Below are 20,409 nucleotides of genomic sequence, written 5' to 3' on the forward strand. Positions count from 1 at the left end.
GTAGTAAACAGTACACGCATGCACGGATGTTGATTATACCAGTGAGAGACACGCACTAAGTCCCAGCAGGGGAGCTGATTACCTACAATTCTTTAGCGCTAAAGAAGAGAAAAAAAACATTGGCGGATGCGTGATACATGATACTCGGTACTCGTAAAACAAGACTTGTTCGTCTTCCAAGTCAGAATTTATTAAAAATCTTTGCTCGTTTTGTGGAACACTCGCAAACTGTGTTACTCGCAATCCAAGGTTTCACTGTACAGGCAATTTGGGAATGCCAGTTAACCTAATCTGCATGGCTTTGGACTGTCAAAAGAAACCCAGAGAAACCTACCAAACACAGGGGAAATGCACACGCATCTGGCATGGAAATCGAACCCTTGTGCCAGACCACAGTGCTAACCACCATGCCAACATTGTTATAAAAAACTTTTCAACAGTTACCCAAAGTTACTGTAGGTTTCCTGCTGGGTCGGTTCCTGGTTTTGAATCTGGTTTGTGTCTTGAGTTTTTTTTTTATCTTTGTCTGTTACCTTGTTAATGAGAAATCTAAATATATAGCGCACTAGAATTTCATGTTAAACTGTGTGTAGCAATATTTATAATTAAAAGCTACATACAAATAGAAATAAACTGTCCTGAAATGAAATGAAGTAAATGTATTCTTTTACAGACTACCCTTGGAGATTCCCTAACTCTTTAACAGATTCTAATGTTATCAAATGGCTATACCTGCCCGATTTCCACACAAGACCAAACTCAAAATTTCTCATCTGTAAGTAATGATTATATACTCTTAATTTCTTTTTTTAATGTTTGGCAAGTTTCTTTGTCAAAATTATTATAATAAATAAATGTGCTGATTAACAGTAAACTGAGTAAAAAAATTCAGTTTTCATTTATTTCTTTTCCTTAATTTCTCTTTCTTTCATTCTCTGTTCCAGATGACTTTATGTTGCTGCTGAGTGCGTCATTACAGCGGCAGGTGTTTAATGAGGAGAACAAAGCGGCGGTCCGTCTGATGGCCGGAGAAAACGTAGAGATCTGCCGAGATCTGGATGCCGCCTCCTTTAGCGTACACAACCCCGTCCCAGACTTTATACACTGCAGGTGCTAACACACGCATACACAGAGGGCATTTTTTTTTTATATACAGTAACAATATTACCCTACAAACTTTTATGCCAGTAATTGAGATAGATCTGGTTGCGCAAACATCACCAGAGCCTCCACTCCTGTCCATTTTGGCCCATCAGCTACACTAGTATGTATCTTTTTAGCAAAGCCCTTAAAACTGGCTGAGTACTGGGACCTACATCAGTGTTTCCACACACAGCAGCTCTGAGTGGCTGTGAAAGTTAATGAGTGGACTGATGTAGTGCGCACCCAGGTGGGTAAGAGATCTAGAGTGCACTCAGATGATAAAGATCCATACATGCTAGCTTTTACAGCCCATATGGTGAGCGCTCACTTCCTTCTTATATAAACATGTATATGGAGATTCGGAAAACATTGACCCTACTAACAGTAAAGCACTTGTCAACAGATAGCTACTTAAAGACTACCTCCAGTGTCGGGAGGTTTGATTCCCGCCTCGGTTCTGCGTGTGTGGAGTTTGCTTGGTGGGTTTCCACCGGGTACTTCGGTTTCCTTCCACAGTCCTAAGATTAGTCTAAGTGTGTGAGTGAGTGTGTGTGTGCTTGCATGCCCTGTGATCAACTGGCACTCCATTCATTGTGTCCTCCACTTTGTGCCACGAGTCACTTGGGATAGACTCCAGCCCCTTAATGACCTTTTTGGTTTAGGTGAAGAAGGTTCTGTCCTTTTTAGTATTTATTTTATATTCGTAATATAAAATAAACCAGAATTTCCACAAATTTTAGTGAAAAAAAAAAGTCTTTATACAGTATAACTGGGCAGATGTTAATTATTTTTTCAGCAATTCATAAGGGTGTTTTGTCATTATAATCTAGCAACCCTGACAAGCCCAAAGTGTGTGACGGAGAGTTTGAGCAATTAATTACTGCATGTGAGAGAGCTTGAGTAAAAATATATATTGTGCGCAGACAAAATGTTTTTAATTCAGGAATGAAGCCCAGCAGTAAAATCTTATTTTTCACTATAATAGTTAAACTTATCCATGCATGCCAAACAATGGGAGTCCATTACATCACTACTAAATAGTGTTTCATTTTACACCACTACTAAATTGTGTTCAGATGTCTGTGCTACGAAAAAGTCACCAAAATATCATCCATATAAATAAAACAGACACATAAATCCTTGTGTCTTGGCATCTCATTCTTATTTAATGTAAAATTTGATATTCAATGACTTTTCAGATGGACCCTGTACACCTGCATACAGTAAATGATAGCAGCATGATTAGATAAGGTGTTGTGTATAAAAGTGCATAAACTTTGATCCTGGTGCAGGTCGTATTTGGACATGTTGAAGGTGATCACGTTCAGCTACCTGTTCTGGTTTGTCTTGACCATTATCTTCATCACGGGTACCACACGCATCAGTATTTTCTGCATGGGCTACCTGGTGGCGTGTTTCTACTTCCTGCTGTTTGGCGGAGAGCTGCTACTCAAACCCATCAAGAAGATCTTGCACTACTGGGACTTCCTGATAGCCTACAACGTCTTTGTCATCACAATGAAGAACGTCTTTTCTGTGAGATCAGTTTTAATATTAGTATTTTTTAACATTTTTTAATTTTCTTGTAAGTTTTACCTGTTGAAAAAAACAGTTTCCAGTTTATTAGGAACATTTGTATATTGTATCTTCCATTATTATTTTGTCATTTAACATATAGGACAATTTGTAGATGTACAATTACAGACGGCACTTGTGTAAACTGATTAATCATCCTAGTAAAATCCCAATGTGTGTAGTGGAGTAGGTGGTTAATGCAAAGCATATTAAGCTTAGAAGTCAATAAGAAACAGTTTCTTAAATAATTTATGTTTGTTTGTTTATTTGAATAAGTATCTTTCTGTTAATATAAAACTAATAGCCCAGACCCCAAATCTGCTCATTTCAGGCACCTGGGCTAGCGAGTTGTCCACCACTGAGTAAACGTGTGCCTAATAAACAGGCATCTGTGTGTATTTATGTCATGCTACTTTAAACACAATTTCCTTGGTCCAATGCAATTATGCACAAGTGTTTATTTGGTATTAAAATTTTAGACACCTGTGTGAATTTCTCTGTGGTTCTCGTGGTTGCTTTGCCCAGATTCTTGCCTGTGGCTACATCAACAAGCTGAAGGTGAGCTGCTGCTGGCTAATCCAGCTGCTGAGTCTGGCCTGCACCATCAAAGAATATGAGGACCTTCCAGGTGTGGATCTTAGAACTTTGTCCCAATGAACCCAACCATCAAGGTTTCCCTTAATGAACTCTGGATTTGTTATAAATTCACTCAGCGGTTGTTTATGTGTACTGAAGTTTAAAATGAATAAATGCTGTTGGACCACATGCATGCACCCTAACATTAGTTAATTGATCAGAATACAATAGCTGATTGTTTAGCACAAATTCTGTTGCAGGTTTTTTTTTTTTTTTTTTTTTTTAATGGGGGCAGACAGACAACGACTTTAAAATAGAAACGAGCGAAAGTTTGTAATCTGCTGTTTGGTTTTGGTGTGAAATAGTGTTTGTATGTGTCTCTGTGTCCTCAGTCTCTAGTAGTGATTGTGACTTGCCTAGGGACGAGGCAGGTATTATCTGGGACAGCATCTGTTTCAGCTTTTTGTTGCTACAGAGACGTGTCTTCATGAGCTACTACTTTCTCCACGTTGTGGCCGATATACGTGCTGGACAGATTCTGGCTTCTAGGTACTGTGCTTAAGAGCATTCATGGTTAATCTTCATGCAAGGATTACTATTCACTGTAGCATCAGTGCTGAAATAATCAATGATTAATTCATCTATATTTTTTCGTTTTGTTGGCTAAATGTTCCATTCTTATTTAGTCACAAACGTCGTGGCTCTCCACTTTGACCTTAAGATAAATAATTTATCAGTTGTCTAGAGTATTGGCATCAATCATCAACATGGCATTTACGTAGAAAACAATTTAGTCAAATCAGGAATTTATTGGGTAAATACAGCTTAAAATAAAAAATGAAAACGGAACAAGAACTTCTCGAGGTGGACTGAATGTTTTTAAAGTTTGTTGAACTGGGATTTTATCTAACATGAGCTGAGCCACACAAAAACTTTTCTCATGTTCAGATAAGAAACTGTAAATATAAATGTTTTTTTTTTTCTGTATGTGTGTTTCAGAGGAGCAGAGCTGTTCCAAGCCTCTATAGTGAAGGCAGTTAGAGCTCGACTGGAGGAGGAGAATAAATCCATGGAGCAGCTCAAGAGACAGTGAGAATCAACACCTATACATACTAGATCTTGACTCATTCTTATCTGCAAGAATGATTTCAACCATTTAAAATTCATGTATTGTGCGTTGAACATATTTAACTAATTCTTTAACAAAATAAGATGGCAAACACACCCTAGCCTAAATCATTAAAAAATGTTAGTCTAAATTTAATTACATGATTCCTGGTTTCAGTTTGCGCCTTTGATATTTGGCATGTATTGTTAGACGTTATCAAGAAAGTAGGAAGGCAGGGCTTTAAACGAGGCCAATTGGGAAGACTTACCAATGGCCAAAATGTAGCTCCAAGCATAGCATTTAAATTGTAATTTAGATTATCCCCAAAGTAATTCTAGCTAGGTCTTTATGAGTGTGACTGTGATGTTAGTGGTGAATGTGACTGCCTTATCCTAGGATGGACCGCATTAAGACTCGGCAGGAGAAGTTTAAAAAGGGGAAGGAGAAGATGCTGAGCCTAACTCAGGAGTCCACAGATAGCCAAAACCTAATTCAGCCTGATGCTTGTGAAGAGGATGATGATGATGGTACGACAAACACATCTGAAGTAAAGGAAAATATGTTTAAACTGGTGTAGGCCTGTAGCTAATGTGGATAACATACCGTAGGCCAAGTGAAATCTTGTTTTTAATAAAAGACTGTGTGCTGTAATTATGTGGTTCATTATATGTCTTTAGATTTTTTGCACCATAGACATAACACACTTGCTTGTATGTATACATTTTTTTTCTTCAGTTATATTAATGATCTTGCCACCATTTTATTGTAGGAGCAGTGAAAGAGAAAGCCAAGGCCAAAAAAAAGCAGTGGTGGAGGCCTTGGGTTGACCATGCTTCCAGTAGGTTTACTATCATAATTTCCTCTGCTCTGAGTGTTCCTTGTGTCCTTGACCAGAATTCAGAAGATTCCCATACTGCACCAGGGCTGAGTGAGACCGACCAATTTACAAACTCAAATCACCCAGGCCTTATGCTTCTCCTGAATCTATTTAGGGCTTATTGGAAAATGCAGACAGCTCCAGCATTATTGGCACCTTTCATGACAATGTGCAAAATTCAAAAATTAAACATGCTATGTGTACGCTATATAGTTCACAAAGGTGTATTTTAGTAGTGCACTTTTGAGTTAGTGCAACACATTCTTCAGAAGTGCAACACTGGGGAAAAATCCCAGGGAACATCACCAGCAGTTTCAACAATGGTGTGTGAATTCTGGCTCTGAAAGTTATTTAACCTTAGCTACATTACTCTAGTTCATTACTCAAATTGGTCTCAACTAGAGATGTGCGCGGGACTGTTTTTAAATCCCGCTCACAAAATTCTTTTTTTATGTTTATTTGTTTGTCTGTACCTGACTAATATGTTCTAATTTTTTTTTCCTTTCCTAAAATGTAAGCAAACTAGTATCAAAATTTAACTTACTATGACCCTGACCAGGCAGTTACTAATGAGGAATGAACGAAGGCTGCAAATGCACTGCGCATGAACATGTTTGTAATGCAAGCCTCACATTTGACTATTTGCTCGTGCTCGCATGAAAATATAAAACTTCCCGCCTATGCGACTTTTTTGTTGCATCCTGCGGGATACCAGTATCGATGCACAACTCTAGTCCCAGATAGATGCCCTTTGAAACTTTATTTCAAGCTTTCCTTAATCCAGACCACGTGTTTTCACATGGGCTCAGATTTAAAAACTAAGATAGCCATTAAAAAAAATTAATCTACAACGTAATCATAAATCCTTCAGAGCCAGCAGACCACCAGCCTTGCATATTTTACTATGGCCGATCTATGTATGCAAATACATTTTTTGCTAAACATTCTGATGATGTACATACTGTAGACAGCACTCTGAATGAAGCCTCACCATTGCTTCTTTTAGGAAGGGATTTTTGTGCTTCTAGTTCATAATAGTTTGGTATGGATGAACATTTCCACAGTTGATTTTAAACCTTCATGAATGACCCAATTCTGAAAATATAATTTTCGATTTTTGATATTACTTCCGTCACTAGCCTTTTCATGTGGTCGGCAGGAATATACTTATATTATAAATATACCTAAATATGCTACTTGTTTTTTTTTAAGCATTTAAGTAATTACAACTTTCTGTCTCACTTCAACAACAACATAATCATACTTCAAGAAAACATGCACTTAACTTAAGCAATAACTTTAGCAGTTTTGTTCCAAAAACAGTTTTGAGAGAAATATTATCATTTTAAATATAGGTTCATATCTATGAACAGTTAGACAGTCGTCATATCTACAGTTGTTTGAAAAAAAAGTATTTATTTTTGTAATATTTGTTATATACAATTATTTTGTTCATTCTCTTGAAAGCTGCCAATAATTCTGGAATTGACTGTGTTTTTATATTGTAATATAAAAATAACATATAAAATACCTTGTCTTGCATATGTATTCATGATATATATTTAAAACTTTTCTCATACATTTTGTAGTTCTAACACCTGAAACTGAAATGGAATCAGGTGGGATTATGTCATGAATCTATATAATACAGTTAAAGTTAAAAGTATAAGTTTCATTAGTTTTCACCTGTGTCGCTGTCAAACCTATATATTATTTCCACTGCAACTTCCATTTGAAGTAACATAATTAGAAGAATGTTACCCACCTTTCAGCAGGATTTCAGTATAATTTACAAGACTTGAAAATTGATGTTCCAGTCTGCCAGAGCTTGAGAAATTTCGTCAAGATGAACGGCCAAACAAAATCTGTATTCCGATGTCCAAGCTGATAGAAATATATCCCAGAATCTTAATTATTTCAGTAATGTTCTCAGACTTCCCAATCCCTGTCATACATACTATCGACCTATAAGGGGGATTTTTGCACCACCTCAGCGGGCCCACCAATCCCAGTTTGTCATCCCTGTCCAAACTTATTGCCCCAGATCCTCATGAATAAATGAAGTTGCACATTATCAACATAACCCCAATCTTGTCTGGTGTCTTCAGCATCTTCAGCTGTATTTCATCAGATGTGATTTGCAAGAACATCATTGGGGCCACCTAAAAGGTCATTTTTCATGATCTCTGCAAACACTTCTCATGTCTGAGCTTACAATTGCAGCAGACCTTCTGGCTCTCATTACCTCAAAATTAAGTCAGGAGAGCTTTCTATTAGTATTGCTTGGAAGCTCTCATTTTTCAAAGTCTTAGTATCCATCACAACTGTTGCACATCAGCATGTACAGAAGGTCAGTGCCTCACAGGCTAACAGGCACCAGCAAGCTTATGGCAACAACTTCTTACTTCATCGATGACTAATGACTCGACCATGGACTGTTTAGAGTCAGTGTCTACAACCTCTCTTGGAAAATAGTAGAACTCTTTTCAGAAGTGAGTCTAAATTCATCTATTACCAGAATTTTTTTACTTTCACAAGGTTTAGTTATTCTTCACATGTATCTTTTTAACACTGTGAAATGACTTTAAGGGCCTAGCTCATGGGTTCAACAGTGGCAACTTGGCAGTTTTGGGGCATGAGCCCCTGACCTTCCAAAAAATAACCCAAAGTCTTAACCGTTTGGGCCAAGACTGCTCCCACAGTATATTTGCCAAGTAAATCTGGCTGGTGCCATTTGTAACAAATACAGGTCACTCAATGTTAGTTCAGTGTTCAGAACTGTTGGGTAAGGGGTAATTATGCAACCAAGAAATATCAGATTTTTTGTTTGTCTGAATAAGAGCATCTGCCAAATGCCTAAATGTAAAGATAAATGTTGTTCTGTTATCTTTTTGTATAACTACATTTTGTGACGCATGGCAAAAATCCCAATTAAGACAATTTCACATTGGGGTTCTAACACCACATATATGTGAAATAATTTAAGGGGTGAATACGTATGCAGGACACTGTATGTATCTACGTGACAGAATATGTAATCTGTGTTTGAAAAAAATTTATGAAACTTAAAGATTCATGTTGACCCTTGGAACAATTAGAGCCTTAAATAGATATGCATCTGAGAACAGGAAAAATGCTAATACCTGGGTGGTACTGGGTCCTTGTCTCAAAGTCACATCAGTGGATTAAAACAATTGGCCTGGTCCCAAGAGCCCACAGTTATGAATCTTTGCTGTGGTTTCAATTTTTATCACCTTCATTAAAAGAAATAGAGAGTCCATCTTTCCAGTCCGGTTCCCTTTAAAACACAAAGACCTATGGCTGGGAACTCTCTCTTTCACAACGACAGCTCAGAATGAACTGATCAGTGCTGACAGCTTCCAATTACAAACGTTATCTTTGGTTTTATTTAGAATGTTAATGTGTTCAGTAGTGATGAAATGGAACCTGTTACTATAAGCTTTACTGTACGTTTAGCACCAGGCTGAGCAGTTCATCTCCGTGCTGTGCTGTTGTAGTTTGCTTTTCTTGTTTCTGTCCTTCTTCCACAGAAATCGATTTTATTTCTACATGCTCGTGTTTTTGTTCACGTTCCTATTTCAACACTCCCACCCTAACCCTGTCCATTGTGGCTGTTCTGTTCAAGGACACAAGGCAGTTTCCCTACTCCAGTTCCTGTCCTACAGTGCAAACAGGACAGGACACAGGGGATAAAATGTTCCTGGTCTGTTTTTGTTCGAACCATTAACCATCCCTGCTTCATTTTTGATGCTGTCGTTCTTGGTTAGTTAGCGGGACAATATACTGTAGAACATTACAAACTGAACCCTCTTTACTGTTTTTTAGGCTCTGTCTCTGTCTTAAGGGCTTTTAAACCTGCTTTTTTCACTTGCTTTAACATTTTCATGTCTGTTGGGCAGATGTGTTGTGTAGTCTGCATTGTTATTAACAATCACTAAGAATATAAGACTTTATTTAATACTGTCATATACTGGTACAGTGCCGTGAAAAAAAAGTATTTGCCCCTTCTTGATTTTTTTCTTTTTTGCATATTTGTCATACTTAAATGATTTAGATAATCAGACTAATTTTAATATTACACAAAGATAACCCGGGTTTATACAAAACGCAGTTTTAAAAACGATGTACAACCCTATGTGAAAAAGTAATTGCCCCCTTGCTAAAACGTGATTGAGAAGTTAAATTTCAACTTGCAACACCCAGGCCTGATAACAGCCAGATTCACATCTCTTGAATAAAACATGACTAGCAAAGTGAAGCATTCTATTTAAAAAAAAAACACAACACAATCAAAAAAATCCACAAAGAAATTGACATGTATCAGTCTGGAAACGGTTACAAAGCCAATTCTAAGGCTTTGGGACTCCAGTGAACCATGGTTCGAGCCATTATCCACAAATGGTGGTGAAGCTTCCCAGGAGTGGCTGGCCAACCAAAATAACTCCAAGAGCACAAAGACAACTCCACCAGGAGCTTATAAAAGAACCCAGAACAACATCTTAAGAACTGCAGGCCTCACTGAAGGAGGATTGGGCAAAAATGACAGTCAGAGCTTGGACTTAAACCTGATTTTGATCCTTTAAAAAAGGCAGTTAATGCTCAAAAACCCTCCAATTAAAACAATTCTGAAAAGAAGAGTGGAATTCTTTCACAGCAATGTTTTTTTGCCAGTTATCGCAAATGCTTGATTGCACTTGTTGCCGCTAAGGGTGGAACAACCAGTTATTAGGTTTTGGGGCACAGGCACATTTGGGTAGCTTTTTTCCCTTAAAAAATGAAATCATCATTTGAAAAATACAATTTGTAGGTATCCAGGTTATCTTTGTATAATATTAAACGTGTTTGATGATCTAATTCATATAAGTGTGACAAATATGCTAAAAAAAAATGAATAAATCAGGAAGGGGCAAACACTTTTTACAGCACTGTATGTCTGGATCTAGGCTTCTTTGCATATAATGCCTGGCTTAAAATTTACTATTTTTGACTTGTACGATCAAATTTTGTGTATGCTGGTCCCTCAGTCAGGGATTTGTGCAATACTAAGCTTCTCCATGGAATATTGAATTTTCTTATGATAAAATCGATACGTGCTTGTTGCTGTCCGGCATTGCCTGTGTGGCCTGTGCTGTAGAGCGAATAACTATTTTCCCCTTACTTTCTTTTAGTGGTTAGAAGCGGAGATTATTACCTTTTTGAGACTGACAGTGAAGAGGAGGAGGAGGAAGACGACAAAAAAGATGATGAACCTCCCAAAAGATCAGCTTTTCAGGTGAGGAGATTTGAGCTTTACAGTATAAGAATGACGCTCTATAATAGGAGCACTACAGCAGACACAGAGTGTGTCTAGATTTAGTTATTCTGTCTTTTGTACTGTCATTGCTAGGGTTAAAGCCGTATAGTTTGAAATATTAAAAAACATAGCGTCATAGCATAATATGTATATAAGTCAAAAGTTATAAGTCAAAAGTTTAGACACCTTCTGATTAAATATTTTATGTTTAGCCGTTTTATTTTATTCTACATTCTAAAACAATACTGTAATTTTTTTTTTTTTATAAAATAACATAAAGAATAATCTAATTACTGTAAGTAACAAGAACAACAATAGCCAGTTGTTATTTTAAGACATGAAGGTCAGCTGTTCTGAAATGGTTCTTGCAAGAACTGTATTATAAAGTGCATTTGCAAAAACCCATCATGCACCATGATGAAGGCCAGGAGGAGAAGTTCATTTAGAGTTACCAACCTAAAAAATCACCAATTAACAAACAGCATCTCAGAGCTGTTATAAAGGCTTTACAGATCATAGTGCAAGTAGCAGATACAGCTTAATTTCAACTGTTCAAAAGATATTATTGCATAAGTTTGCCTTAAATAAAAATCAGGGAAGACCATGGAATTAGAAAGTGTGTCCAGCCTTTTGACTGTTAGTTTGCAAAAAAGAAATTTACATTTAAAATTGACGGAAGTAATAAATAAAAAATTATAAGCAGGAATGTTGTGACGCAAGATAGATAAATTAATATTTATTTTAAAAGATAATTTTTTGTTGTTTTTTTTATGAAAGAAAATGTCTGCTAGTTTCAATTATTTATGAAAAGGAGTTTTTTATATACAGAGAAACTATATAGATGTGAAGATGTTTATGTTTTGGAAAAGTTATAGCTCTACCTCTGATTTTGACAAAGTACTGACGCCTGAGAGCACAATAAATTAAACCTTGCACTGTGGTCTGAGTTGATAGAAAATAACTCAGCACCTTCTGACCGATAAAAATGAAAAAATGTTTATCGCGCTGTAGAGCCATGTGAGTTTTGTTTAGTCATACTGAATTAGTGGGTGTATATTTAAACGTGCATACTACATCATTAAAATATCAGGCATCGTAATCACAGTAGATATCAAATAGTATGATATTCTGTAGTTTGGCTTGTAGACCTCGACTCATTTCCAAATGTTGCTTCTGACACTGGCTGGTTTTCATTTCTCTCTCTCAGCGAGCCATCGGAAAGTTTGCCTCAGCTGTTCTGGCTTTGCCCAGGTCTATACTAAAACTGCCCAAAACTATCCTTCAGTATCTTATCAGGGCAGCCAAGGTATCATCTAAAGGTTATGCTGTGTTGGTTTGGTTTCTTGTGTTTGTTTATGGTTTACTGTATGTGTTTCTGTAACAGCGCCTCGCCTTTTCACTCCATGCTGTCGAATTTAGGTGTATAAGCTAAACGAGTTTCTTTTTTTGGTGCGACATGGAATGAAAACGTTTCGGTTAAATCTATGTTGTGTTCAGTGGTTGGCATGCGTTTTTTCATCAGGTCAATTGTCAGATTAGGTGCATTTGTTCGTGTTTGTTTATTCATTTATTTCTTTATTTTGCATAACTGTCTTGTACATATTTGTGTTTAGTCTATGTGGTTTGCCCCACTGTATACAAGTTATAATTACAGTCCAAACTAATGAAAGCTGAATTCAAATTCAGAGTACAAATATTTACTAATATATCTGTGCCAGTGGGGCAAAAAAAAAAAGACTACATATACCATTGTTTTCCTTGGTTTCTTTCTAGCCTGAATTCAAACAACTAGGGTTAAAGATCTGGGAATTAATTAGTGAGTAAATATTATGTCACAAGCAGACGCACACATTTTGTTGCCCAGGTGAAGATGGTTTTTTGACTTCAGGCTGGTGTTTTTTGATTGTGAAACTCACTGCAGAAACTTTATGTGTATGTCATTTTTTTCTTGAAAGCACAGGTCCTGGCCTCCTCCTGTTCTGCACATTTTCGTGTTTTGTTTTTCTTCCCCCAACATGTCTCCTTCAACTAATCAGCTAATTCAGGCCTTCCTGAGTTGAACTGTGTGCGTTAGGAGAGGAAAAACATGAACATTGGCAAAACGGGGGATTCCCCATGACCAGAGTAGGAATCCTGTGCTTTGAAAAATTCATTGCAGTATTTTAATAGCCGCTTGTGTTGCTCCACAGTTTGTGTACCATGCATGGGTCACAGACTCCAAAACGGCTCTTAAGGAGCGTGGAAAGGGACGGCGGCAATTCTGGAAAAGATACGGAAGAGGACGTAGACACAGGAAAGATAAGGAGGAAGGTGCATGCTGCAAATTCAGTCGAAATTTTACACATAGTACATACAGTAGTATAGTGAACATAAACGGTTATATGGGTTCAATTTGGTAAGATTTCGGTAAAGCATTAAAAGTGTGTATGTGTGTAAGCAGGTCAGGTTGCAATCGAAATGGGAGATGATGAACAGCAGGGTTCAGAGGAGGATAAGCAGGACGGACCAGGTACTGTATCTACTGGAAATTATGCTCATTACCTTTACATTAGTCCTAATTTATGCATATAATGTTCCGGAAGCACTGCTTTATTGGATTATTACTTCCTTCATTTCGTCTAATCAGACAGAAATTTAATTTAGATTGACTTTGAGCAGTTTATTATGTTTTAGCTCTAATGCACGTTATTGATGAAGAGTATGGCTGCAAGTCAACTTTACTAATGTCATCTGGAAGTTACAGTAAAGGCCGTGATATGGTCAGCTAAAGTTTTAAATTTTTATATTTTTAAATATAAACATGCTGTAATATGGATCTTGTAATATTTTATACTAAATGTGGTGGGTTTCCTCCAGGTACTCTAGTTTCCTGCCACAGTCCAAAGACATGCAGATCAGGCTAATTGGCGTTCAAAAATTGCCAGTTGTGTGTGAGTGTGTGTACGCGGGTGTGCCCTGCAATAAAAAAGCACCCCGTCCAGAGTGCAATAAGGGTTCTGGGATAGGCTCCTGGCCCTGTATACAGGTTAATGCTTATAGACGTGACTGAATGAGTAAGTGAGAGCTGCTGAATGTCCATAAAATAAAGTAATTCCTGTTATTATTTACTTCATAGGAGCTACAAAGAGTCATTCCGCATTAGAATCTTTTTTTCCTCTCAAAGTTATTAAGCCAAAAATAAAAAATAAATCCCACACATCTTGTCGTGTTACTGAGAAACTGTAATTCTGTCCTTCTGAGAACTTTTCTAGTTTTACATTTGACTGTTATAAAGCTCTGATTTAGAGACCTCGTTTACATACAAACATGCTGTATAAATCTTTTCCTGCACAAAACCTCACCATATTCTGCACATTTCCAAATCTGTTAATGTGAAACATCCTAAAATGTCCTAAATGTTCTTGTGTATGCTGTTACCATAGAAACATGCACGTTTTAGAATTTGTATTAATATACATCTGTGATTTGTCTTGCAGTCAGATTTAATGTCAGCTGATTTAAAAAACTCAACACCCTACGAAACGTTATATATTAGAATGGAAGTAAAAAAATGCCTTTATATAAGAGGCAGGGTGGACATTTTTTTAGGACTGTCTTTCTGCCTATCTTTTCATTTTTTTTATATTTATTAAACTATGGCGCAGTGGTAAAGCACTCGCCCTATCACCAGGAGATTCTATTATATAATTCGATTCCCAGGCGATGTTGTAACCTCTTGCTGATTGGCCGAGCTCTCTCAAGGGGACGGATGAGAGGTACTACGTGCTCCCACATTAATCATGGCTCTACAGCCAATCAGGGGCGTCTGCGAGCTCACGTAAGCGAAAGGAGCGGATAGCGCTGCCATCCCTCCTCACAGCTTACATCTAATGAAGTCGTGTGAAAATCGTTCCCCTTGAAGGTAGCTGGAGCACACAATATTAGCACCATATTACACAAGCTTTTTATAACTAAACTTGCTGTTCAGCACACCTGGTGATGGTTCCTCCATCATCTTATTATTCGCGTTAAACATTATCATACACAGTAATAACCAGGTAACTGCACTGCGATTATGGGAAGTCATGAGGGTCAGACTTGGTCACATGATTAACATGTGTTAAAAGATAAAGTAATGCTTTTTAAAGATTTCTAAATATCTACATATCTCCACAACTATTGAGGTAGAGCAATGCCCCTTTTTTTTTCACAGACAACATTATTAAAAGGGTTTTCAACATTATCAAGTTTACCTGGGTGCTGTTTCTGACCACGCTGGAGAGCCTGACTGTGTGGATTAACAGCATCTGTAAGGAATACATAGATATCTCCACTGTGCTGCGCATCGAACGCTGCATGCTTACCAGAGAGGTCAAAAAGGTGTGGCGCACACAAACACACACATCCTATAAAAAAAGTTTTCTTTTTTTTTTTTGTTCATTTTTTTTTTTATACAAAATTCATATCTTTTGCACTGATCCCACAGGGCAATGTGCCATCGCGTGAGAGCATCCACGTGTACTACCAGAAGCAGATGCGTCTGAACGTGTCACGTGAGTCCGGATTGGATCAGATCAGCGAGGAGGATTCAATTTCAGGCTCTCAGAAACCTCGGCGAAGACGCAGGGGATATACGTTAGAGAGCCAGGACTCTGTGGCATCCCGAGATAGCATGTCTAGGTATCTGTCCAATCTGTATAAATAAAAAAGAAAAGAAAATTTTGTCTGTATATTGGTCAGACCTCGCTCTTTTAGATATCTTTAAAAAATGTTTTACTAATAGATATCTTTACATTTCATACATTAGAGGACCCGAAATCAGTTTAAAGACTAGGAATACAAGCAGAAATCTGGCTAGACAGGATAAAATAAAAAACGTTGATCTTATGATCAGTTATGTGGCAGATTATGTCACGGAATCCAGATTTTTGTTTGGCTTTACGCATCACTCGACAGAGCCAATTATGTATGCAGAGGACACAGAAATGACCGTAATCCACCTACCAGGCGCGCAAATCCTCACAAAACATACATGAACACGCGACCCAAAATGGCTCACTCCAAAAAAAAAAGGCAAGTACACTATAAAAAACTGAACCATCAAAGATGATTGGACAGATCAATGTGTTTTTATTCTTCCTGTGGGAAATTTAAAACCAGTTTGTCTAATATGTTTCCGAAACCATGGTGTTAAAAAAAAGCAGTACTGTGAAGCGTCACTATGGGATAAAACACGGGTCGTTAAAGCAAACATATCCGCAGCAATCCGAGGTGAGGGCGTGTAAAATACTCAAAGAGATCGCATTGTAATGTGCCAAAATCAACAGGTTGAGTAAAAGCAATGTTACAAACAGTAATTTGCCGGATAAAATAATGTATTTTAAATAATCTGCTAATAAGCTACTTGATCGGTGTAAACACACACCTGCACTAATACATATTAATTTAGAAAAGCTGAACTAAATATTTTTACTGGGCTTAGTTAATATTTTATTCAAAATAACAGCGCTGAAGTGTTATAAGTGAATTTTAATATGCTGCAGTCGTTTTAAGACAAAACTTAATCTGCGATTCACTTTCTGATTACTGAACAGGGGGTGTATTGTATTTGGCTGACAACAAAAAAGTACAACTTAGCGTAAAGAAGGCATAAGATACAGTACTGACCCTTAGCTTTTAATGGTCAAATCATGAAGTAATGTGAGAGGGCCTTTTTGTTCATGGTATACAACCAGTATCATGGGTATTTCATTCATCTCTGCATTCTATCAGGCTTTCTTACGTTGTTCATTGCATATTCACCTTTCTCACCTCGCTTGGTATAATATTGTGGATGTTAAACAGCAGCAGCAGTAGCAGCAATAACCCACTGATAGATTTGGTATTTAATCTAATCAATTATGTCACAATCTATCACCAAACAATCTTTCCATAATAATGTTGCTATGAAATATATTTATGACAATTTTTTTGCAACTGGAAATGGGATAATGAAGGAACACCAATGAAACATAACACAATAAATGTCCTATTGGTATAAATGAAACTTGTATGGTTTCTCATATAGTCTGTTGAATAATGGTGAGGTACTTGGGAGCCTAGTCGCTTTAAGCAGCTGTGTGCCATATTTCGTATTGTTTAAGTATTGATTTGTTGCAGATCAGGGGTTTCCTTTACCAAGCATATCACCAATGCTCACTAATAAGATCATAAATTTTTCAGTGCTGCTTTCTACATAACTAGAATTGAGCAAGTACAGTATGAGGTATAGTGGTAATGTATATTAATAGCAACCTAGTGAACATATATCATGATATTATTTCTTTCATCAAGTCACATCTCCATCCATCTCCATCCAGCGCATACACCGAGGCTACCATGCTCTTTTCTCGTGAATCCACGCTGGACAACCTGGACGAAGTGTCTCAACATGTGCCCAAAACCAGCGAACGTGCTCGGCCAAAGCTGCGCAAAATGTACAGCATGGACATGTCCAACTCCAGTGCAGACAGTGGCAGCAGCAACATTTCCAGGTCTTGAACACTACTACATTACGCATCTTCACTCATCTTCACCTTATGCCTTTAACTAGATTATAGTTCGTCTGTGACTTCTGTGACATAGCAGTCTATTAATTCATGACTCATCACAGGAGACATTGAAATTAAGACCATTTAAGGCCCTTGATTGCCTCAACATCAAACAAAAATCAAGCTTTATGATACAGAACACGTCTTCCTATACACTAGTTTTGTGTTGTCAGCTTGACATTTCTGTACAAACACTGGACTCTCATACAGTTCCTGCTGCATAAACACCTGGGAAAACGTCCAATCTAGCAGTAAAGTAACAACAAAACTATTTATTTTTAGAGAAAATAAGTGCACACAGTGCTATTGAATTATATATGATAACTTTAGTTTACCAGTGTTATCCTTGCCTTGGTGTGATTTCTGTGTTTTTAACAGCGAGGCCACGCAGTGCATCACTTTATTTTCAAGACAAGGTACTAATGACACCATCGATGAGGTGGAGGACGAGCAGGATCAACTACATCACCATGACGAAAGACCTGAACATGTCGAGGAAGACGAGAAAGCCCCCTGGAGCTCTATTGAGCCTGAATCAGAGCAGGAACATGGAGAAGAAATGGAGCCTGATGAGGAAAACCTTGGAGAAAGAGAATGGGCACCTGAAGATAATGAGGAAGAGGACCAAGACAGGCAGGGAAATTATGCTGAAGCTCAGAGTCCGCGGAGAGAAGACGGTGAATCCTCAGGACCAGAACACGTGCCAGCAGAAAGGCCGCGCAGCCAGCTTTTCACCCCAGATACGGACGTTCCGAACACGTCGGATGCAGATGTCCCTCCCAGCTATAGCAAAGCAGTGAGCTTTGATCGTCTCTCAGTCGACTCACAGGAGAGTGACGAGGATAAGCAGCTCATGCTAATGACCTCAGACAGCAGATCAGACTTGCTGTCGGACGATGCACTGCTGCCATCGCAAACCACCGAGCTCACAGCTAGTGAACTGCTGCTTAACAAGTAAGTTGTGCAAAGAATCATCTACTTATCCACTCAGTTCAGCTGAATGGTGTGAAGGTCCATAGTGGTTTGTGCACCAGTTACAACAAAACCTTTTCATAGTATCAGTTAGACCAATTTTTTAAAGCTTTTTATTGTAATTGTGTGGGTACAACTAGGCTTAAACAAACCTCTAATGGTCAAAAACACAGTATGAATTTACAGAAGTAATACTAAATGTATAATTAGATATGTATGATCTCCCAGTTCAATGTTTTCTGCCCCAGAATGTTTTTTGACGAGGAGCTGGATGGGTCGGAACGCTTCTACAAATCGCAGCCGCTGGGTCTGCAGCTATGCTACGCCCTCTACAATCTGTTAGTGGCGCACTCAGAAATGGTTTGCTACCTAGTCATCATCCTCAACCACATGATTTCAGCCTCCATGGCCACGCTGGTGCTACCTGTCCTAATCTTCCTGTGGGCCATGCTGTCTGTTCCACGACCCAGCAAACGCTTCTGGATGACGGCCATCATTTACACAGAGGCGAGTTTCTCTTTAAGTTTAAGTCCCACCCTTTTAATATGCACATGGATGTTCATTGCAATTGTAACACTGATATAAATGCAGTAAATAACTTTTTAGGCTCTTACTAATATAGTGAACTGAATTATATTTTAACTGCTCTTGGTGAGTAAATGTCGCTGAAACTTGTTCCTTTAGGTTACCATCGTCATCAAATACTTCTTCCAGTTCAGCTTTTTCCCCTTCAATCAGAATCTGGAAGTGGACAAAAAGAAGCCCTATCACCCACCAAACATCATTGGAGTGGAGAAAAAAGATGGTTATGTTCATTATGACCTCGTTCAGCTGCTTGCTCTCTTCTTCCATCGCTCAATCCTCAAGGTGCTTGATTTTTTTTCCACACTGTTTTTTTTTCTTGAGTTTTTACCCAGTGTAGCTGCATGTACACTTATGCAGTGTGTGTAAAGGTCTTGAGCCATCCTTCAAAGTCCAAACAACCAGACTTTATTGTATTTTTTATGTAATCTTGAGGAATAGTTCTCCAGGCTTTCTGAAGAATGTTTTTGACTCTCATTTTCATACCTGTTTCAGGGGAATGTTTTTTGTTTGTTAAGCCATAAAGTAATTCATTTAAGCATTAAATCATGAACCAGTGAGAAACAGGTGATCAGGCTAGTGATTAGTATACTAGTGATGATGAATGCTCAGTGTGTCACGGTAAGCGCTGGCATGGGCAAATCCACAGAGTTAAATCGTGGCCATAAATATGCGTGGTTCAAAGCCGGGAAGTCAAACAGAGTCTGTGATCCAGATTCATGGTTGAGAAACGAGATCGGGGGGTGAACCATAGTCAACGAGAAGCATGGTCTGTGAAGTAAAGCGTGGGTTGAGATCCGACACGTGAAGCAAGTAAAGTTGCTGGAAAATGGGGCATGAAGGCACACGATATTCTGGCAAAGAATAGTTGTTTAACGGAGGGTTATATAGAACTGAGTGATGAATAGAGATGAAGAACAGGTGTGCTCGGAGCTGGTGCATGAGGCACCAAAAAGGAAGTAGTGGAGTGGAGTGTAAACAGAGTCACAGGTGATCATGACTTGGCTTGCCTTAAATAGTGCTTTGGATGTATCTTTGTATAAATGAATAAATTTAACAGCTACTTTGCAGCCTGTTACAGTAAAACATGTGTTCCCATTTCTTTAATTTAATCTACTTAATGTAATTTAATTCAATATGCAGAAATAAGGGGTGGCTCAAGACTTTTGCACAGTACTGGATCTATGTACCTCAGTCATCCATCCATACTATTCATCCATATGCTGTTTTTTTAAACACTACTTCTTCAGTGCCATGGTTTGTGGGATGAGGACGACCCCAAAGAGACAAAAAAAGACACCTCACATCATTGCGATGAATCTGAAGATGAAGAAAGAATGGTACCAGTGAGACCAGCAGAGACAAAAAAGAAAGGCTCACCCCCTCGCTCTATGAAATTCAACTTAGGAAGTTCGACGGACTTCGAATCCACACAGCTTGTCCAGGTGCGCCAACCTGAGCAGCGCACTTACCAGCGGCGCAAGAGCTCCAGCGGAGGCTCGTATATCTCACGGCACTCATCCCAGCGCTCCAAGAGAGGTGAGGGGTCTAATTTTAGTGCTTACATTGTTGTATGTTATTGTTGTTGGTCTTTCGGCTGCTCCCGGCAAGGGGTCGCCACAGCGGAATATCCGGTCCGCACCGGCAACTTGGAACAGGTTTTACGCCGGATGCCCTTCAACCCTTCCATTTT

The 20,409-nt window shown here is 38.3% G+C and overlaps 1 protein-coding gene across 1 annotated transcript in view; it reads left to right on the forward strand.

Moving 5' to 3' along the window:
* The window catches only part of LOC128512985 (piezo-type mechanosensitive ion channel component 2), a 96,684-nt gene that overhangs the window by 63,842 nt on the left and 12,433 nt on the right, over positions 1-20,409 (forward strand). Inside the window, exons 24-42 of the mRNA XM_053486557.1 lie at positions 674-775; positions 945-1,110; positions 2,436-2,679; positions 3,244-3,346; positions 3,687-3,843; positions 4,294-4,383; positions 4,799-4,929; positions 5,172-5,240; positions 10,469-10,572; positions 11,801-11,899; positions 12,783-12,903; positions 13,031-13,102; positions 14,786-14,952; positions 15,059-15,252; positions 16,932-17,105; positions 17,541-18,116; positions 18,383-18,641; positions 18,819-19,001; positions 19,967-20,255. Coding sequence (XP_053342532.1) covers positions 674-775; positions 945-1,110; positions 2,436-2,679; positions 3,244-3,346; positions 3,687-3,843; positions 4,294-4,383; positions 4,799-4,929; positions 5,172-5,240; positions 10,469-10,572; positions 11,801-11,899; positions 12,783-12,903; positions 13,031-13,102; positions 14,786-14,952; positions 15,059-15,252; positions 16,932-17,105; positions 17,541-18,116; positions 18,383-18,641; positions 18,819-19,001; positions 19,967-20,255 — 3,300 coding nt within the window. The remainder of the gene's footprint in view (positions 1-673; positions 776-944; positions 1,111-2,435; positions 2,680-3,243; positions 3,347-3,686; positions 3,844-4,293; positions 4,384-4,798; positions 4,930-5,171; positions 5,241-10,468; positions 10,573-11,800; positions 11,900-12,782; positions 12,904-13,030; positions 13,103-14,785; positions 14,953-15,058; positions 15,253-16,931; positions 17,106-17,540; positions 18,117-18,382; positions 18,642-18,818; positions 19,002-19,966; positions 20,256-20,409) is intronic.

The sequence above is a fragment of the Clarias gariepinus genome, chromosome 25, assembly GCF_024256425.1.
Source record: "Clarias gariepinus isolate MV-2021 ecotype Netherlands chromosome 25, CGAR_prim_01v2, whole genome shotgun sequence".
Taxonomy (NCBI): Eukaryota; Metazoa; Chordata; class Actinopteri; order Siluriformes; family Clariidae; genus Clarias; species Clarias gariepinus.